Source organism: Lytechinus variegatus, chromosome 1 (assembly GCF_018143015.1).
Source record: "Lytechinus variegatus isolate NC3 chromosome 1, Lvar_3.0, whole genome shotgun sequence".
Lineage (NCBI taxonomy): Eukaryota > Metazoa > Echinodermata > Echinoidea > Temnopleuroida > Toxopneustidae > Lytechinus > Lytechinus variegatus.
Genome location: NC_054740.1, coordinates 48,828,113 through 48,845,819, shown reverse-complemented (window position 1 = coordinate 48,845,819; position 17,707 = coordinate 48,828,113). Strand labels below are relative to the sequence as shown.

General features: G+C 37.6%; 1 protein-coding gene across 1 annotated transcript; it reads left to right on the top strand.

Annotated features, from left to right (window-relative positions):
- The first annotated feature begins 7,462 nt into the window (after positions 1-7,462).
- On the top strand, positions 7,463-16,779 carry LOC121406461 (short transient receptor potential channel 7-like). The gene is made up of 6 exons (XM_041597471.1): positions 7,463-7,938; positions 8,303-8,525; positions 10,328-10,522; positions 14,358-14,414; positions 15,089-15,164; positions 15,581-16,779. Exons 1-6 carry the CDS (start codon positions 7,826-7,828, stop codon positions 15,946-15,948), a joined length of 1,032 nt encoding a protein of 343 aa, XP_041453405.1. The 5' UTR covers positions 7,463-7,825; the 3' UTR covers positions 15,949-16,779.
- The last annotated feature ends 928 nt before the right edge of the window (positions 16,780-17,707 follow it).

Here is a 17,707-nt window from a genome sequence, read left to right as displayed (position 1 = left end):
ACATGAAAAAAATTGTGATCTCAAGTCATTTTCTTATGTATTGTATTGTTTTTTTGCAATTTCTTATGTATTTCTATGTTTTTTTGACGTTTTGTTTTTCATTGTTTTTTCAATGAAATTTGTTGGGGACTCTTCTGTGATCATAAAAATCATAAAATGAATACATTTAGACTGGCAAAACTAAAAATAATCATACATTTATGAATTTTGGTTGAAAACCCAATTTGCATTGACTTTGTACACGAAATCACGTTTTTGAGCAATTTTCGGTCTTACATGCACTTACATAATGTTGCGTAATTTCGGAACCACATACCCGGGTGACGTAAAATTGGTTTCAAAAGTTGCGCATGACTTGAAAGTAAAAACTCAGCGAGCGGCGTGGTCAAAAAATTTCGCACAGCGAAAATATCGCGCGATTCGTTGAGGGGGGCCTCCGAGGCCCCCCCCCCCTCCCGGCCTAGATAGGGTTAAGAAATATTTCTGAGAAAATATCTGAAACTGATGTAATATGGATGATACCCCTACAGTATTGGTAAAACATGCTGATACTAATGATACAAATACAAATGCATTTGTAATGATGATTTGTTCAAATAATAAGGCTGTGACATTTCAATTACAGCCATAATTTTGTATCACTACTTGAATGGAGTAGAAAAACATTGAATTGAACAATAATCTCTAAAGTAATAATCACTCCTCAGTGTGCCAAAACGGACTCAGTGATAATCTGGCAGGTTTAGCTCCTTACTGTGCTATAAATCATTTCTGTTCCGATCCAGAAAGACTCAAACTTAGTGTTTTTCATCTTAAGAACAGAGAGAGATCAAAAACTGAGGGTCAGGTGGTAACCAGCCAACCTACCTTGGCGTCATTGTAGACCGTTTTTTTTCACACAAAGAACATGCTGCAAAAACAAATGCAAAATTTTGAGCTAAAGAATTTCATTCTGAAGAAGCTGGGAAACATGTGGAGAATTGATAGATGCCAAATCTCTCTGTACCACAGCTATGACTTTATGCTTCTGCACTGCTGAGTACGCAGCCCTTGGTGCTAAATATTGACCCCAAATCTTGAATGGAGCTTGAAGAGCCATCACTGACTGCCTGTGACTAAAAGAAGTGAGTAATCTTTACCTACTATGTATTATTCCCCACCGTACGTCAGAAGAGAAGTCATCAGCACAGATGAACGGAAAAAAACAATCAAGAACATAGTATTCCACTCGTCAATCATGAGCCTGCAACGAGACTCAAATCTAGACACAGTTTTCTCTGCTCAATAGAATCCCTTGATGACTCTGCTCGCATAAAAGCGTCACCCACTGGTCTAACAATCTCCAGTCTGTGATGCACAATCTCACCTATGGACTTAGTACATTACTCTCCAGGTCCAAGTGAAGAATGGCCTACCTGATCTTGTTTGAACCGCCTATGGGGCTACAATAGGAATGAAGAAACTTCCTGCAACTGTAAGGATGATCATAGGATACAAAACTTTTTGGCATACCCCTCCTACCAGAGCTTTGAACTGCCGCTGCCTTTGCCACTGCACTCGATTCTTTTCACAGGAAAGCTACATATAGATCTTGTACCATTATGAGGACATGACATCTGACATTAATGACCTAAGAAGAAGTGTGTCATTAATTATCTGACTGGTATTTATGGTAATCTGACGTTTGGGGAAGAAAATAATTATTTGGTCATGGGTTGTTGGATGGGGAGAGGACAGGGACTTAAGTGGTTCCTGATGGCATGGGGTTTTCGGTTAGGCTATGGACCTAGGTCCATGGTGAGGCTAAAACTTTGCTGAAAACGGTGCCTTTATTCTGATTGTTAGTGTCTTAAGGTGAAATTTACAATTTGTCAGTGAATGAGCAAAGATTCTCGATGCTAACAATCTTACCCAATATCTACAAACACCCCTTAAAAAGCCACGTTTTGGAGAGACAAACTCCTGCACACCTAAGCTCCCATTTGGTCATAGTATACTGAATGATTTTAAGGGGCAATATTTGCTCTGTGTCCGTCTTCTCGGGTAACTACACAAGTCATTTGTAGTAGAGGGTTTAAGCAAGATCTGGCTTTTGGGTTGAGTGACTCCAGATCTTTGGCAGCGCACGGCTCTGGTAGGAGGGGGGGGGGGGGTAGACCAAAAGGTGATGCAATGTCTGATCCTCTCCTCAGTCATAGATAATGTCTGCATCCCTGCTGTAGCCCCGAACTGCATATTAAGGACTTTTCACTTTTTTGTTTCAGACCATCGTTGATTACATGTTAGACATAGCCAGGATGGCCAATCGTCATTTGAACCTGGGGCGTGATTCGCTAGGTCACATGGGAAGCTTTTGCGTCACAGACTGGAGGTGGTTGTCCATAGGGCGATAGCTATGTGCATAGCTATCAAGGTATTCAGTCAAGTGAAGGAAATTGTCTTGATTCCAGTCTCTTTGTGTCAGGTTCATAGTTAAAGAGTGGAAGAAGAAGGACATATTTTTTGCTCTTTTTTCCACCCGTGCTGATACCTCTTTATCTGGGGGACTGTGCCACAAAATAGGTAAAGATCATCTACTCTTTAGGGTAGCAGACAGACGGATTACTTGGTCGTCTGTGTAGATGTTAAAGAGGAGTTGGGCAAGGACACTTCTTTGTGGGAGACCATTTTTCTGCCTCCACCATTTGCTGCTGGAACCACTGAGATTCACAACCGGTTTCAGCATTTTTTTAATTAGCCTTGTCAACTTGACTTCCTTTGTCATCCCAATGACTTTCCTCGTAAGTAGGCCTACCCCATGATTAACTGCAGTTAAGTTAACAAAGGCTGCTCTAGTTTTCAGACTTTCCTCAAACCATCTGATGTACCGAGTCAGATTTAGTACTTGTTAAGTAAAGGACTTTCCTGGCCTGAATCCTGCCTACTGGAATGAAGAACTCAGTCACAAAGGGAACAATGCGGTAAAGCAGGAGCTTTTCAAAGGGCCTGTATGTGTGACAGAGTAGAGAGATTTTTCGGTAACTCTGATTGGGTCTTTGCCTGGCTCGACTTTGGCAACTACCCTAAATTTCCTCTTGCCACTTTTTTTTTCTTCATGCAAACAGTGGTTTAACATGTCAGCAGCCATTGGTCCAAGAAGGGTGATCTGCTCACAGAGGACATCATCTAATCCAGGTGCCTTGTTGCTCTTAATTATTCCCTTTGATAGCCTACCACAAGGAGACAAGACGTTCAGGCTGAATTGTCTTGTGTATTTAAATGACTCTTAGACTGTCACTGCACTTTTATTTAGGGAGGTTGGCCCTTCGTGGGCAATAAATAGGGTTACCTTGACGGTACACTAGAAGAGAGTGGGCCACTTGGTCGGTGGTCACTAGGGGTATAGTTTGAATCGTGTTTCAAGGATCAGAATCGTTTCCCCCGGCTTTTCTGCTGTTGTGAGTCATGTCCATTAATTTATTAAATCACTATCACTTTCTTTTTTATTATCCATAATGGCAGTTGTTAATTACCCCCACATTCAAGTGTATCGGCACCACAGGGGTCATTCTCAAAGCTCCTGAAATATTTACTGTACAGCAGCTTCATCATTCTGCAAGCCCGGAGAATAGTTTGTAAAGCATCCTCGTGGAACATTCTTCTGTGATGATTTCTTCAACAGCTTACCAAATGTGTCGTAATGAGTAGGGAGTACTGGAAGATCCTGTGGATAGTTATCCGGATCTATGACAAACTCCTCTCAGATTTCTTTCTTCAGGCTGAAACATCTGTGAAAGGGAACTGTGCGTGAAGTGATGGCTTCATTCACCTTCAGCCCAGTAGGTTGATGTTGAGTGTGCGGGAGAGGGTTAAGCACAACCTTGTCACATTTTGTTGGGTGATGCAATCTGATTTGCATCTGACCAGTTCTCCACAAGTTCTCCATCTCGTTGGTTTCTCCATACCCCCAGATAATGCTGTGACTATTGAAATCCTCAATAATTACATTTTCTCGATCGGAGGTGGCTTCTCGAGGAAGGGAGAGAGATTGGTTAGGAGGTTTATAGAAAGAACTGAAATTGGAATACTCATAAGTTCAATGGTTAGGACTTTGCCATTTATCTTGATGAGACAATAACAGGGCCTACTCCTAATTAATTCTACTTAAACAGATATTTGACCTGCTAATTAAGTGCTGGAATCAGTAATGTAATGCCCACTAATGTACAGAGACTAATCGGTTCTAGTGAGCAATGGGCACAGATTAGAGTAATTTTTGTCGTCTAGTTGGTATATACGACATACTGAGGATCTCTTGATCTGTGTTTAAATCATGGCAGGTGATCATTGAAAGTTTTTTTTTCATCAAGTTGTGCAGAACCTAAATGGGAATACTCATAAGTTCAATGGTTAGGACTTTGCCATTTATCTTGAGACAATAACAGGGCCTACTCCTAATTAATTCTACTTAAACAGATATTTGACCTGCTATAAAGTGCTGGAATCAGTAATGTAATGCCCACTAATGTACAGAGACTAATCGGTTCTAGTGAGCAATGGGCACAGATTAGAGTAATTTTTGTCGTCTAGTTGGTATATACGACATACTGAGGATCTCTTGATCTGTGTTTAAATCATGGCAGGTGATCATTCAAAAGGTTTTTTTCATCAAGTTGTGCAGATAAACCAGCAATCCTGTTTGAAGGTCTAATAATAATAATAATAATAATAGAGGTATATTTACCCAGGGTAGCCACTTCAGTTCCGAAAACTGTTCTCCCAGCGGGCCCTGCTGTTATTATTACCCGGCTAAGCTAGGCTACCTATTCAGGTGCACACAGCTTTTTGAGGAATAACTTCCTGCCGGTACCCATTTACCTCACCTGGGTCGAGTGCAGCACACTGTGGATGCATTCCTTGCTGAAGGAAATTACGGCATGGTCTGCAAGTATACTACTGTGTTAACTGCCCTATTGCCCATCCATTGGTATAATAACAACAACAAAAAACTCTTCCAACATCTCAGGAAAATTGTCAGAATTGCAGATAGAAACTTTGATAGTTCATTGTGATTTACATATTTTAGTATGAACCTCATAAACAATGATAAAGTACTTTAGCTTTAGAGTTCACAATCACTACAGTATAGGAATTATATTTTCCATAAGATAAATAATTCCGTTTTCCCATGGCAGGCACTCTAAGACTTATTGGCTGGTCTTGGATACACTTTAAGACTCATTGGTTGGTCTTAGATATATATTACTTTTCTTAAAATGTATAATAAAATGTTCCAAATAACAAACTAAATGATATTGTTAATAATACCCACTTCCTCTACCATGGCCGTACGCAGCGAAAAAAATACATTTTTAAACTGAAAATTTTAACAAAATTCACCAAAATTGTGCATTATATCCTTCCATTTACTATATATGAATAAGCGTTCATTGCCAAACTCAGTCGCTTTGCTTCCTCGCTTTGTATATCAGAGACTTTTAGTCGGCTTGCCATTCCAAAGAAAAGTTTTCTGTATACCCCCATGCCCTCTCTCAATATGTCGACTGCCTGGTCAGATGGCTGAAATTAATTGTCATCACCACAATAAATTATTAGAATAGTATAAGATGCATTTTGAAGACCAAAAAAGGGAATTTGGGGAGGTTGCAGGCTTGAAATGTCGCCAAAAAGTGATGGTTGCTAGGTAAAATGCTGTTGCTAGGCAACGTAATGGTTTCCATAGGTAACAGAAAATTCTATGAACACTGAATTATTTACATTAGAACAGATAACTTGACACAGGGTATCTAACTTAACATTTTCACAAGATTCACCATAAGTGTGCATGATATCCTTCCATTTACTATGAAAAAGCATCCCTTGCCAAACTCAGTCACTTTGTTTCTTGGAGAATTTCTTGCCATCCCCAAGGAAAAGTTTTCTGTATACAGCCATGCCCTCTCTCAATATGCTGACTTCCTGGCCAGATGGCTGAAGTTAATTGTCATCACCACAATAAATGCTTAGAATAGTATAAGATGCATTTTGAGGACCAAAAACAGGAATTTTGGGGAGGTTACAGGCTTGAAATATCGCCAAAAAGTGATGGTTGCTAGGGAAAATAATGTTGCTAGGCAACATAAAATGGTTTCCATAGGTAACAGAAAAATCTGTGAATACTCAAATATTTAGATTAAAACAGATAAGTTGACACAGTAGGGTATCTATTTGATTTATAACAATATTACAATATCCATTAAATGATGCATATAGTCGTAAATACACACAAACATATATATTTAGTGATATCCGTCACTTGCAGGGGTTAATCAAACACGGCAATAATGTAACTTTTCATGATCATATATGCATTATACATCCTAGTCTTCCTGTTTTATCACTTCTCATCAAAATTTTCCTTTTTCATTAGTTTTTACAAATTAATAACTTTTAAAAATTATAAAATGAATTAATCTGGTAAAAAAATTAAAGGATATTGAAAAGTGAATATGGTTGCTAGGGAAAATAATGTTGCTAGGCAACGATTTTGAAATCAAATATGTGTGAAATATATATTTGGTTCCTAGTCATTATCATATCATTAAATCTGTAGTGATTTTATCCTTGAAAATTCTATATTTATATATAAATTAGTATAATTAATTTACAAATCTAAATAATAAGTTGCTGCTTTGCATTTATCACAAAAATACGCGTGGTCTATTCAAGGCTGGTTTCCATGGTGAATCTACACTCTGCGGCACTTTTAACTCTCAGTTCTGACAAAGTCTGAAAAATTTTCCTTCAAAATGATGCATGTTTTTGTTTTGATCCAGTCGGGGGATTAAAGTCCCAAATTTTGGCCTCTCGCCGCTCGCCTATATGTAGACTCTTCACTAGTCGCTTTGTAGCTATTTTTACGGAGATTGCCTTCGCCAGGGTGTAAAACGGAAACGCGCGTCCCGCGGTACATCGGGGCGTGAACCGCGAAGAAATGTACTGCCCCTGGTCTAAATTATTGCACAGTACACTGTACGTATGGCTCAGTCCACCATACTTAATCATTACCACTTTCTATATATAATTTGATGGAGATTTATTTGTATGCATGCACACTGCTTATGATTTACTAATTTATATATGTTATTTATTATTATAAAGTATATAGGAAATTACAGTGCCATAAATACCCGGTCTCTCTCTCTCTCACTTCCTTACTCTCCCACCTCAGCCGCGCAGTTTAAAAAAAATTACTAAAGGTGTTTTTATTGCTAAACAATGGATGATTACGGGTGTTAGAGAGGTGTGACTGGAAATGTGCAAGTAGGTTGCACATTTGCATTGTCTTATTTCTCTCTGACTTCTCTTCTTTGCTTATCTTCCACTTTTTCTCTTCTATCCCCTATGATCTCATTCTCCCCCTTTCCTTCTCTCTTTTCTTCTCTTACAGTTGTGCAATACGTATTTTTAACAGTTATGATTGTTGTCAAATGTATTATTTATGCCATTGTTTATTGTATTCATGTTTGTAACTTTATGCCCGAAAACAAATTTTGTGTAATTTTATGCATGACAATAAATCATCTTGAATCTTTAAGGAATCTCTGTTTTTGAAAAACAAATAAATCCTAATAAATCCCTTTTATCGAAAGGGTGCATTGAATCCATCACAAACGTCTGTCTGTTGTTCTATTTTTCTGTAGACCGTAACGACTGGAGCCAGTACGATCCGACTCTGGTTGCGGAAGCCTTATACGCAGTAGCAAACGTGTTGAGTTTCTCACGTCTCCTCTATATTCTCCCAGTGAATGAATTCCTGGGACCCCTCAATATCTCCCTTCAGAAAATGGTGGGTCAGATACTGCGTTTCTTCTCCGTCTTTATCGTGGTCTTCTTGGCTTTCTTCTGCGCTCTCACCAACCTCTACCGAAACTACCCAGATCAATCTAAGTTTAAAGGGTAAGCTTTAAATGAGACACTGGATGACGTTTTTCTATAATATTAAAAAAGATTAAAATGTAGAGTCTGGAAAGAATTTCATCAACATTCATCGTCTGAAAAGCTGACAGCGGATCGGACAACGTATTTTGAGTTTGTTACTAAAACGGAATTGTTGATTGGCTTAAAAGCAATTTTACCACATCAATTGTCAGATAAAATAGGGCTTGTATACAGGATTAAACAATTTATTTCAAGAAACGCTCCCCAGGTCAAGACCTAAGCAATCATCATGTTATTAAATAGTTCAAGAGAATATCAGTAGCAGTTCCCCAATTCAGAATGATCGAGATAATCAGAATCGACTTTTTATTTCCGGTATCAGGTACGTTAACGCCATCCAAACCTTGATCTGGGCACTCTTCGGTCTCGGGGATTCTGGTGACGTCTCCTATCCCAATGATGCAACGTGCGATACAGAAACATGTGGTCAAAAGACGACAGAGTTTGTAGGTGTCTGTCTATACATGGCCTACCACCTAGTCATGGCTTTGGTCATGCTCAATATGCTGATCGCAATGATGACAACATCCTTCCAAGAGATTCACGTAAGAAAACCAACGCATACAAAATCATTACTGTCATGTTGTTGTGAAAGGGGAAAAAAGAAAAAGTACTAGTAAGAGAAGAAGAGGGAAAAGAGGAGAAGGGAAATGGAAAGAGGAGGAAACGTGAAAAAAAATGCTGAAAAAAAGAGGGAGAGGTATAGGATCAGAAAGTAAAAGAAGGAGAGGTAGGAGGAAAGAAGAAGAAGGGGGAAAGGAAAAGAAAGTGCAGAAGAGTAGAAAGAAGGAATATATAAAGAAAAAGGAGAAAAGAGGGAAAAGAATCTGAATAAAATGACAAAGATGATGAAGAAGAAAAATGAAGAAGTAGAAAAAAGAAGAAAAAAGAATAAGAAAAAGGAGAAAGAAAAATGGAGAAGACAAAGAAGACGACGAAGAAGAATGTGTGATGAAAGTACATCTAAATTTATGAATTAGCACACCAAAATTAGCGCAGAAGTGATTTAGCACTTTTATAGATACTTTCACGATTATACTTCCTGATTATCACATTTGTTTATAGCACTCCCTTAGTCAATTAGTACACCTACACAGCACCATGACAGTGCATTTGCTTGATTTTAGACATTGGGTTGTGTGTGAGGGACTAGGATTTTGTCCTTCAAAATCAGAAACATCCTAGCTCAGAATACATTTTTCTATAAAAGAAAGCAAGCAAAGACGTTAGTTGGCGTTTTATTTTATGTATTTTTAGTTATGGTCTAAGCATAAAGTGACATTTTAGAAATATTTTTCTTGGTTCAAAATGACAAAGGATATTGTGTATGTAGTATGTATAATGTATGTGTTTGTATATGTACAAGCTATAGCAGGCTCATTGCACCCCTTTGTAATCTATTTATTCATTTCATTTCCAGGCAAGAAAACATGACAGCAATAGAAACATTACAAAAGAAATGTAAAGTTGAGAACTAGCCAATGCCTGGGGATCACCTAAAAGAATTGAAAATCTTGTCGAGAAGTTCTCCCCATTGGCTGGTGCCTACATGGAATAACACAAAATAGCAATAAATTTAAACATGTAATTACAATACTTCTATCTAAATCAACTTTTATCGTAATATGAAGAGAGAGTAAAAAAAATTCAAATAAGACTGATTAGTTATTACATGAAACTACATTTATTCCTACATTTATTATATGATATATTAAAAATGATTGGTTATATATTGTATTCTTATCATTGTAATGAGAACAAAACTGAATTCTGTTTGTAGTTTGAAACAAGAAAACCTATGAGTAAACATATATGTATAGTGGATAGAATTTGGAAATAAGTTGAGACAAGGCTATTCAGGTTTTCCAATTGATGTTGCTTTATTGTGATGTTTCATTTTACTGGTATCTATGATTCTTTTTCTTTATCATTGACTCCACAGTTTTCACGGATTAATAGAAATAGTTGGATTAATGGATTAAAAGGACTATGGATTAGATTCATAATGAGATTGGTTAATTCGATATGATGATTTACGGAATTGATAACGGATTGATAGATTAAACAACGAAATCCAGTAGAGGCATTGTTACACTTGTCTTTTGTTTGTCGACCTCACTACAGCCACAGAATGAGAGGAACAAAAGGAACAAGAAGAAAAAAAAGAAGAATAAAGAAGACAAAGAAGAAAAAAGAAGAGGAAGTACAAGAAAAAGAAGAAAAACGGAGAAGAGATGGCCGGGGAGAAAACAGCGAAAGAATACAGGTTAAAGTTAAAAAATGTCCATTCTGAAGAAGAAATGATACTCACTGCACTTTGAGCCTTCTCTGTTTTTTTTTATTGTAGGATGATGAAGACGTTGAATGGAAATTCGCCCGCTCACAGCTCTGGATGACGTATTTTGAACGTGGCGCCACCCTCCCGCTTCCCATGAATATCATCCCCAGCCCAAAGTCTGTCTACAACTTCTTCAAATGGCTTAAGAAAACCCTCTGTCCAAATTGCAGGAAGAATGCCATCACGTTACAACAACTACCTGTTGTAAGTGTGTATACTTTTCACAATAGCAAATTATGAATAAGATAGAACTTATTACAATTATTATATCAGGCTTAAGTTTAAGTTTAAGGCTTCAGTCACAACTCAGAGCGGCGACCGACCGATTAGGAGCCTGCTCGGGTTCTGCTGGAATTTATGCATCGCTGAACGGTTCGTATAGAAGTTGAGCGGGTTGTAAAAATACTTAGCGATGGCCGAGCAGTGGCCGATCGATTACCCATTACTCAAGGCCAAATCTGTGTCAAATCGGCGTCTGAGCTTTGATCGGCTGACGACCCACCGAATCCCGGGCAGTCCCCCACCGGCCACCGGCCTATTTTAAGGTAATCACCGTCCGATCTTGAATTCGCCGCGAGATTATCGACCGATCTTTGACCGACCAGCGGCCGGCCGATGACAGGCGCTCGATCGACAGCTGTTGATCTAACGAGTCGAATTTTTGACCTAAATCGTTCAACGGCAACCATTCGATTACGTCGGCGCCGGGGCGCTGAGCGTATTTCAGACGGTGAGTGAAAAGTGAGCAGCTAGGCGCCGTCAGAATAACTTCGCGCTAAATCTTGAGCAGCGACGGAGCGATGCCCCCAAACCATGAGGGCAACGCTATTCTTGGGTGGCATAATGCATAACTGCTATTCATTTGTGGAGCGTTGCGGCCCAGTGGATTAGTATAGTCTCCGGAATTTGAAGCAGAGGGTTGTGGATTCGAATCCTAGCCATGGCGCAATTTCCTTCGGCAAGATATCTATCCGCACTGTGCTGCACTCGACCCAGGTGAGGCATGGGCGGAAGTCCCAGGGGGGACAAGGGGGACGTATCCCCCTACTCAAAAATTGTAGGGGGACACAATATCAAATGTCCCCCTACTAATTGTGGTATTTTATGATGGTAAGAAATACATCATTCAAAATCGAAATAAAACATGGGATGATAACCTTTGTTTTGCTAGTCAAATTTAATTTCATCGAAATGACCTTTAGTTTTAGTTGATGTTTTTTTTTTTTTTTTTGCTTGACAAATTTCCCAGCCCCTTGTCCCTCCTACCTTTTGGGAGAGATTTCCGCCCCTGAGGTGAGGTAAATGGGTACCAGGCAGGAATTTATTCCTTCACATGCCACCGTGCTGTAAAAGGCTGCGGAGCTAAAACCAGGGTAATAATATCCAATTATAAGCGCATAGGGACGCATTTGGCCGTGATATGCGCTATACAGTGCGTATCAAAAAAAAGTTTACACTTTGAAAAAGCCCTGGGAATAAAAAATATATACAACATGTGGGTATTTTTTTCACATATAATATTGGGTTTGGGTCTCATCTATCCAATGGAAGTAAAAGTTTTGACAGAATGTTACACTTGAGTGAGTACTGTCCATTTTTGTAAAGCTCGCAAAAATCTGTTTGCGCAGAAATGCTCGTATTCACACTGTGTCAAGGGGAAAGGGCGAAATCAAACTTACCCTTCGAAACATTTCTCATACATTTCCCTTGCACTTCTAGTCAGTTAAAATAAAACGGATACATTCAAGCATTCTGTAACATGTTTGCCACCCAAATTGAAATTTCAACATTTAGTAAACACATCCTTTACCCTTTTTGTGCCAGCTGGATCTGAGGACATAACTGAGTCTGAACAAAAGTTTATATCAGACATCTCCAGCAATTTTTCACTAAGTTTTTATCATTTAAAGTAGGTTTACATTTCATTTTTCATTTTATACTTGTATCTCCACACTTTTCCCTAACATGACAATGATTAACAAAATTAAAATCAAGCCCAAGCCCTTTCATGTAAATCACAGCTCAGTGTAAAGCAAATATCGTCACGATGGCCTCGGTGTGTGGTGGAGTAGGGTGGGGCGCAATGCACTCTTCAAAGTGTTTTGGGCAAGGAAAGAAGATTAAAAAGGTAAAAGATATCTTCCACGTGTTCTTCATTATTAAGGTCTACTTTTATTCGCATAACTATTTCAAAGTTCTGCGCTAATCATTTTTCACTAACTTTTTTTAAGGAAGTGGTGCTCACTCAAGCGGAAATATTTTTCGACAGTTATATCGTCATTTGCTGAAATGGAGCTGTACCCCGGTGGGGGGGGGGCCACTTACATTGACGAGTGGATACCATGCGCGACCAAAAAAAAACACGTAAAAAGGATGTCTTTTTCACGATAGGGCACGTTACGTACGTAACGTGATAAGGGTGTTAAAAACACAAAAATAATGAAAAAAGGGTATCTATTTCGCTAGGAAAATTACGTGTTTAGGGTCTAATTTGCGGGGATGATAAAACAAAATTAAAATGTTTTATATAGGATGTCCTTTTTGCCCCAACACTTCGTGTTTAGAGTCCGCTTTGCGCGAGGTGTAGAAGGTGGGGTAAACCAAAAAGGTAAAGCCGACGACCGAAGGACCCGTAACAATAAAAATCCTGTACTTGTTTAGGGGTTCATTTCAGGGAATATTTGCCAAGAGTATCGTTTTGTTTCCAATACTTGTTAAGGGTAGGGTTTCACACGCCAATACTTGTTAAGGGGTGCATTTTCAGAATATGGAAATTACGTGTTTAGGGTGCTTTTCGAGACCCCATGGTCGCGCATGGTATCCACTCGTGAATGGAAGTGGCCCCCCCGGGAGCTGTACCAATGTTAAAATGTGGAAAAATCTTCAGGATATTACATATATAATTCTACAGGATTTTTTCTAAGTGTAAACTTTTTTGATACGCACTGTATAAGGATGTTGCTACTATTATTCATGATCTACGATCAGAACAATTTGTAACACCCGATAAAGTTCACTGGTCATAAAATATTTTGATGGTCAGTTGGGACCACTTTTCATAATAAAGAATGAGGATCTCTATTCATAATAAGAGAAAAAGGGGTCACTATAGTCACGATTCCAGAATAGGGTTGCTTCCCAGGATGTGAAAAAGTAGCTATTCTGGGGGCGGTTTCATAAAGCTGTTTGTAAGTTCTGGTAATCCTTTCTTGCAGTAAACGATATTCACCATTAAATGTTCATTGGTGATTATCTAGCGCGTAAGAAAGTATCACCAGTCGTTCTTTGAGTTGTTTACGAACGGCTTTATTAAACACCAACCCGGACTGTACTCCTATATGTTATCCATCTCTTGGTTTATGATAAAGGTAAGGGGACCCCGTGGAACAAAAGGGCTACTTCTTACAAGAGTTGGGATTGATTCGATCAACCACAACTAGGGACGGCCAGCAACATAGAAATCTAAAATGTATGTTTGTTCAAAATATTTAATAGATATGATGTATATGCAGACATTCATCATTCTCTCGAAAATTCAGTGTGAATCTTATTGTTTACTAAGTCTAAGGAGATGGTACAAAGTTCCTGTAGAAAAATTGTATTAATGGATTTCAATACAGTTGAGATAGATTGGACCAATCGTAACTCTTTGTAAGAAATGGACTATCCATCCATTTTGTATTTTTTCAGTTGTTGTTTTTATACATAAATTAAATACTATTCTTCTATATAATATAGGGGGTCAAAGTCACTTATTCAGATACACAGTATATTTCACTTTTCTTGCAAATTGGATATGTATATTCAAATTTACTAAATTGCAAAGAAAATGAATTCATGAGTAATAGTTTAGTATTAACACAAATTACTACAAACTTAAGTTGCTTCCATCAGTCAGATTGCAATTCTGAATCAACTATTCATAAGCACAGAAAATAGAACCAATATAGAGAAACAAACATTTGAATATTCAGTATATCTTTTCTTAATGCTCGTTGATCTAATTTGAATTTAACTTGATTTCTCCTCTCGTGTTTAGGGTTTACAGAATTTAGCAAGGCGACCTGGAGTTCGCAAACAAGTTAGCACTCATGAAGTAAGTATACTTTCAATCCAATCATTTCTCTTAAAGTTTAATTGATTTCATGACTACTCAACCATGTCAACAATTTGAATTTGAATACGTACACCCATAAGTGATTGATAATGTGCATTGCTCGTTAATTTCATTGTTATGATTTTTTTGTTGAAATATATGAAATCACAACATATGTTAATGAGGACATGGAGGATGAAAAAGTTGATCAATAACATCTTTTTTTTAATTAGGGGTATAGTCAGGAGTTTGAATAATCATTAGCAATTTTCAATACACCAGGGAGTTTTGTGATGATGAGTGTGTTTCATTTTGTTTCAATTGGGTTTTGAAATTGATCATGAATAATTGTAAATAAGAAATATAAGCAGCTTGGTTAACGTCTATATTCATGACTTATATAGCAACATGTTTGGCTGTTTTCCTCTTCTAAAATCAGGGGTTGAATAAAAAGTTATTTTGGAATATGAAAATATGGTGTAAAATATAAATTCAGACCTTTTAATTCATGAATTCATATTCAAGAAGATCAATACCGTATGGAAATGGAATAGCAGGGGTTGTCAGTCACAATCATTTAAGATCCAAATGAATTCTTAGACAGACATCACAAAGTGGACCAGGATTTTTGCAGAGTATATAGATATACCACATATTTTTTTTTCTTTAATAAGTGCTTGATGAAGACAGTTATCAAGAGATACCTCTTCAAACTCCAGAATGATAAAGAAGGAGAAGAAGGAGCAGAAGGTAAGATTCTTTTCATACATTCTGTTGTAATTTCAGAAGTACATTGTCATATACAGATTTGTGTCAATATTGAAAAACGCTATGATGCTTGTTTATATTACTAGATTGATTTGAAAGTGTTACTGTACTTTCTGATTCTTCATCAAGAATCAGGGGGGGGGGGGATAACATTTTGTGTAGAAGGGGGAAGAAGGGGAGATTCTATACCTCTTTCGTTCTGATTTATATTTTGAATCATTATTCTTCATATGCTTAGATTTTTGTGTATCAAGAAAGAATGTCAACGAATTACATTTAATTGAAGAGAAATTATTTGAGTACGGGGCTTTTTGAAAGATCATGTGGGTCATCTTGGACATTTTGGGGCCTACGTAACCCCTCAAATCCATGCATTCTTACATTTTTGTTTTCTACAGGTGAGCTTGAAGAGATCAAGAACGACATTTCCAGCTTTCGCTTCGAGGTGATGGAGAAGCTAAAATACCTGGATCCGACTGCTAGTAGTGGTGGAGGTGGAGAGAGTCCTGTCTCGGCAAGTTCAGGCCTAGTCTTCCAGGGAACTAACCGACCAGAACCAGTGGTGAGCAACAAGCAAGAAGTCCTGCTTCGGAAAATGTACGTGCTCGAAAGCCGTGTGGAGGCAATGATGGAGAGCTTGGAGAGAATCTTTTTGCAAACCAATGAGGCTCTGAGGTCGAGCACAATGGGAAATGAGATAATTCACCAGTCACTTGTTAAAGAATCAGAAGAGAAAGTGAATGGTGATATTTGTAAGACACAATGATCGACGGCAAAGGCACAGTAAATAAAACATTTTTTTTTAAGATGGTGGGCATAAGACTGCAGACGTCACGCGCGTAAAACATTCCCCATAGACTTGTGTGTTAAAATGGCTCTTTTGAAAAATTCATTAAAAAATAAACGTGAAATTAGAGGGTCGAATGTTTACTACCATTGGATAGGATATATTTCTGACATTCCATAACTGACCAGAGAAGGGTATCGCAGCCAGCTTATTTTAAAAATAAATCGCCATTTATGAAGATAACTATGATGGGATCAAAGTAATCAACTGAAACAGTAAAATCGCCCTAATTCTTCCGCCAGTCAAAAAATATCTTCCTAATTTGGGCAAAGGAACTTCAGTAGTTACCATTTCTAGAATCAGTGTTAGATTTTCAATTATATTCATACACTTCGGTCAATCAGCAATATCAGATTGAAAAAAAATCGAATGGGTTGGATTGAAAGAATATTTTAGCCTTCCTGTTGAAATTAGGCTCATGGAACCTGCACTTAATTTGTATATCATGGAATGTGTACAGTATCTGATTTTTCAATAACTTCTTATGGATACCTCCCTGTTTATAGAGTAAATTAGGCCTATGTTTTTTCCCTTGAATGGGTGATTCATTGGTAGATTTTCTATCTCATGAAAGTTGTTATTTTTCTTTCTTCACAATCTTCTGCAGTATTTCATTATAACATATATAACTGCGCCTGCCGAGACGACCTCTTTTATTTCCCTTCTTGAACCTATTCATCCTCCTCCTCCTTATTGTTCCTTTTCTTCATATTCTTATTCTCCTCTATTTTCCTATCCATCTTGCTCTTCTTTCTCTCCTTCATTGTTGTCTTCTCCCTCTTCATTTCCTTCCTTTTTCTTCTCCCTTTTCTCTCCCTCCTCTACTTATTTGGCTCTTTTGTATCTATATCTTTTTCACATTTACTCTTCCTCTTCCTCCTTCTCCTTTTCTTCTTATTTTTCTTTTCCTCTCCTTCGTGTTTTTTCCTCACTCTTTTTCTCCCTTCTTCCCCATAGTCAATCACATCATCATTTTCTTTTCCCCTGTCATTCTTTTAGAAATTCACATTCTTGTTTCAATTAATGTAATATTTACCTTTTTTGTTCTAGTTGTTTTGCTCTTAGGAGAAATGACTTGTAGAATTATGGCTTGTATACAGTATACAAAATCTTCATTGACTTACATGCACAAATTATGAAAAATCTTGCGGGTAGCTTCAACTTTATTTATTATTATCATACATATCTTTGTATATATCCAATGTATAGTGTAATAAATGAGCATTTTCCCTTTGGTCAGAATATGTTACAGGTATAACATTCTTTCTTTCTGGTTGAGTAAATGACCAAAACTAGTACTATTGAATGCTGCTGTGTAGTGTATATGTACATGTATATTATAATTGTTTTTTGATCGAACATGTCGAATATAATGTTTGCCATATCACCTTAGATTCCATATTCAATAGATTATAGTTCGGAGTAACCTCATAGGCAAGTGGTTTTTTTTTTCAAATGACCTTATCTTTTCTCTATTATCTGATTTCGAAGCAAGACGCAAATTAGTAAATGACGAGGCTTTAATAGGAGGAAAATATAATTTGTAAACAAATTTTCGGCATTACTCCTATGTGTTTAAAATCGCATGGTCGATCTTCAATGAAAATCATAAGTCAGAAAAAAATTGAACCAGTGGGATTCGAACCTGCCATCTACTGCTTTCCGGGCAGCGACTTAA

Coding starts and splice junctions, on each gene's coding strand:
- LOC121406461 (XM_041597471.1), top strand. CDS start 7,826: ATGGTGGGTCAGATACTGCGTTTCTTCTCCGTCTTTATCGTGGTCTTC. Junction 8,526..10,327: donor CATCCTTCCAAGAGATTCAC/GTAAGAAAACCA, acceptor TTTTTATTGTAG/GATGATGAAGACGTTGAATG. Junction 15,165..15,580: donor AGGAGAAGAAGGAGCAGAAG/GTAAGATTCTTT, acceptor TGTTTTCTACAG/GTGAGCTTGAAGAGATCAAG.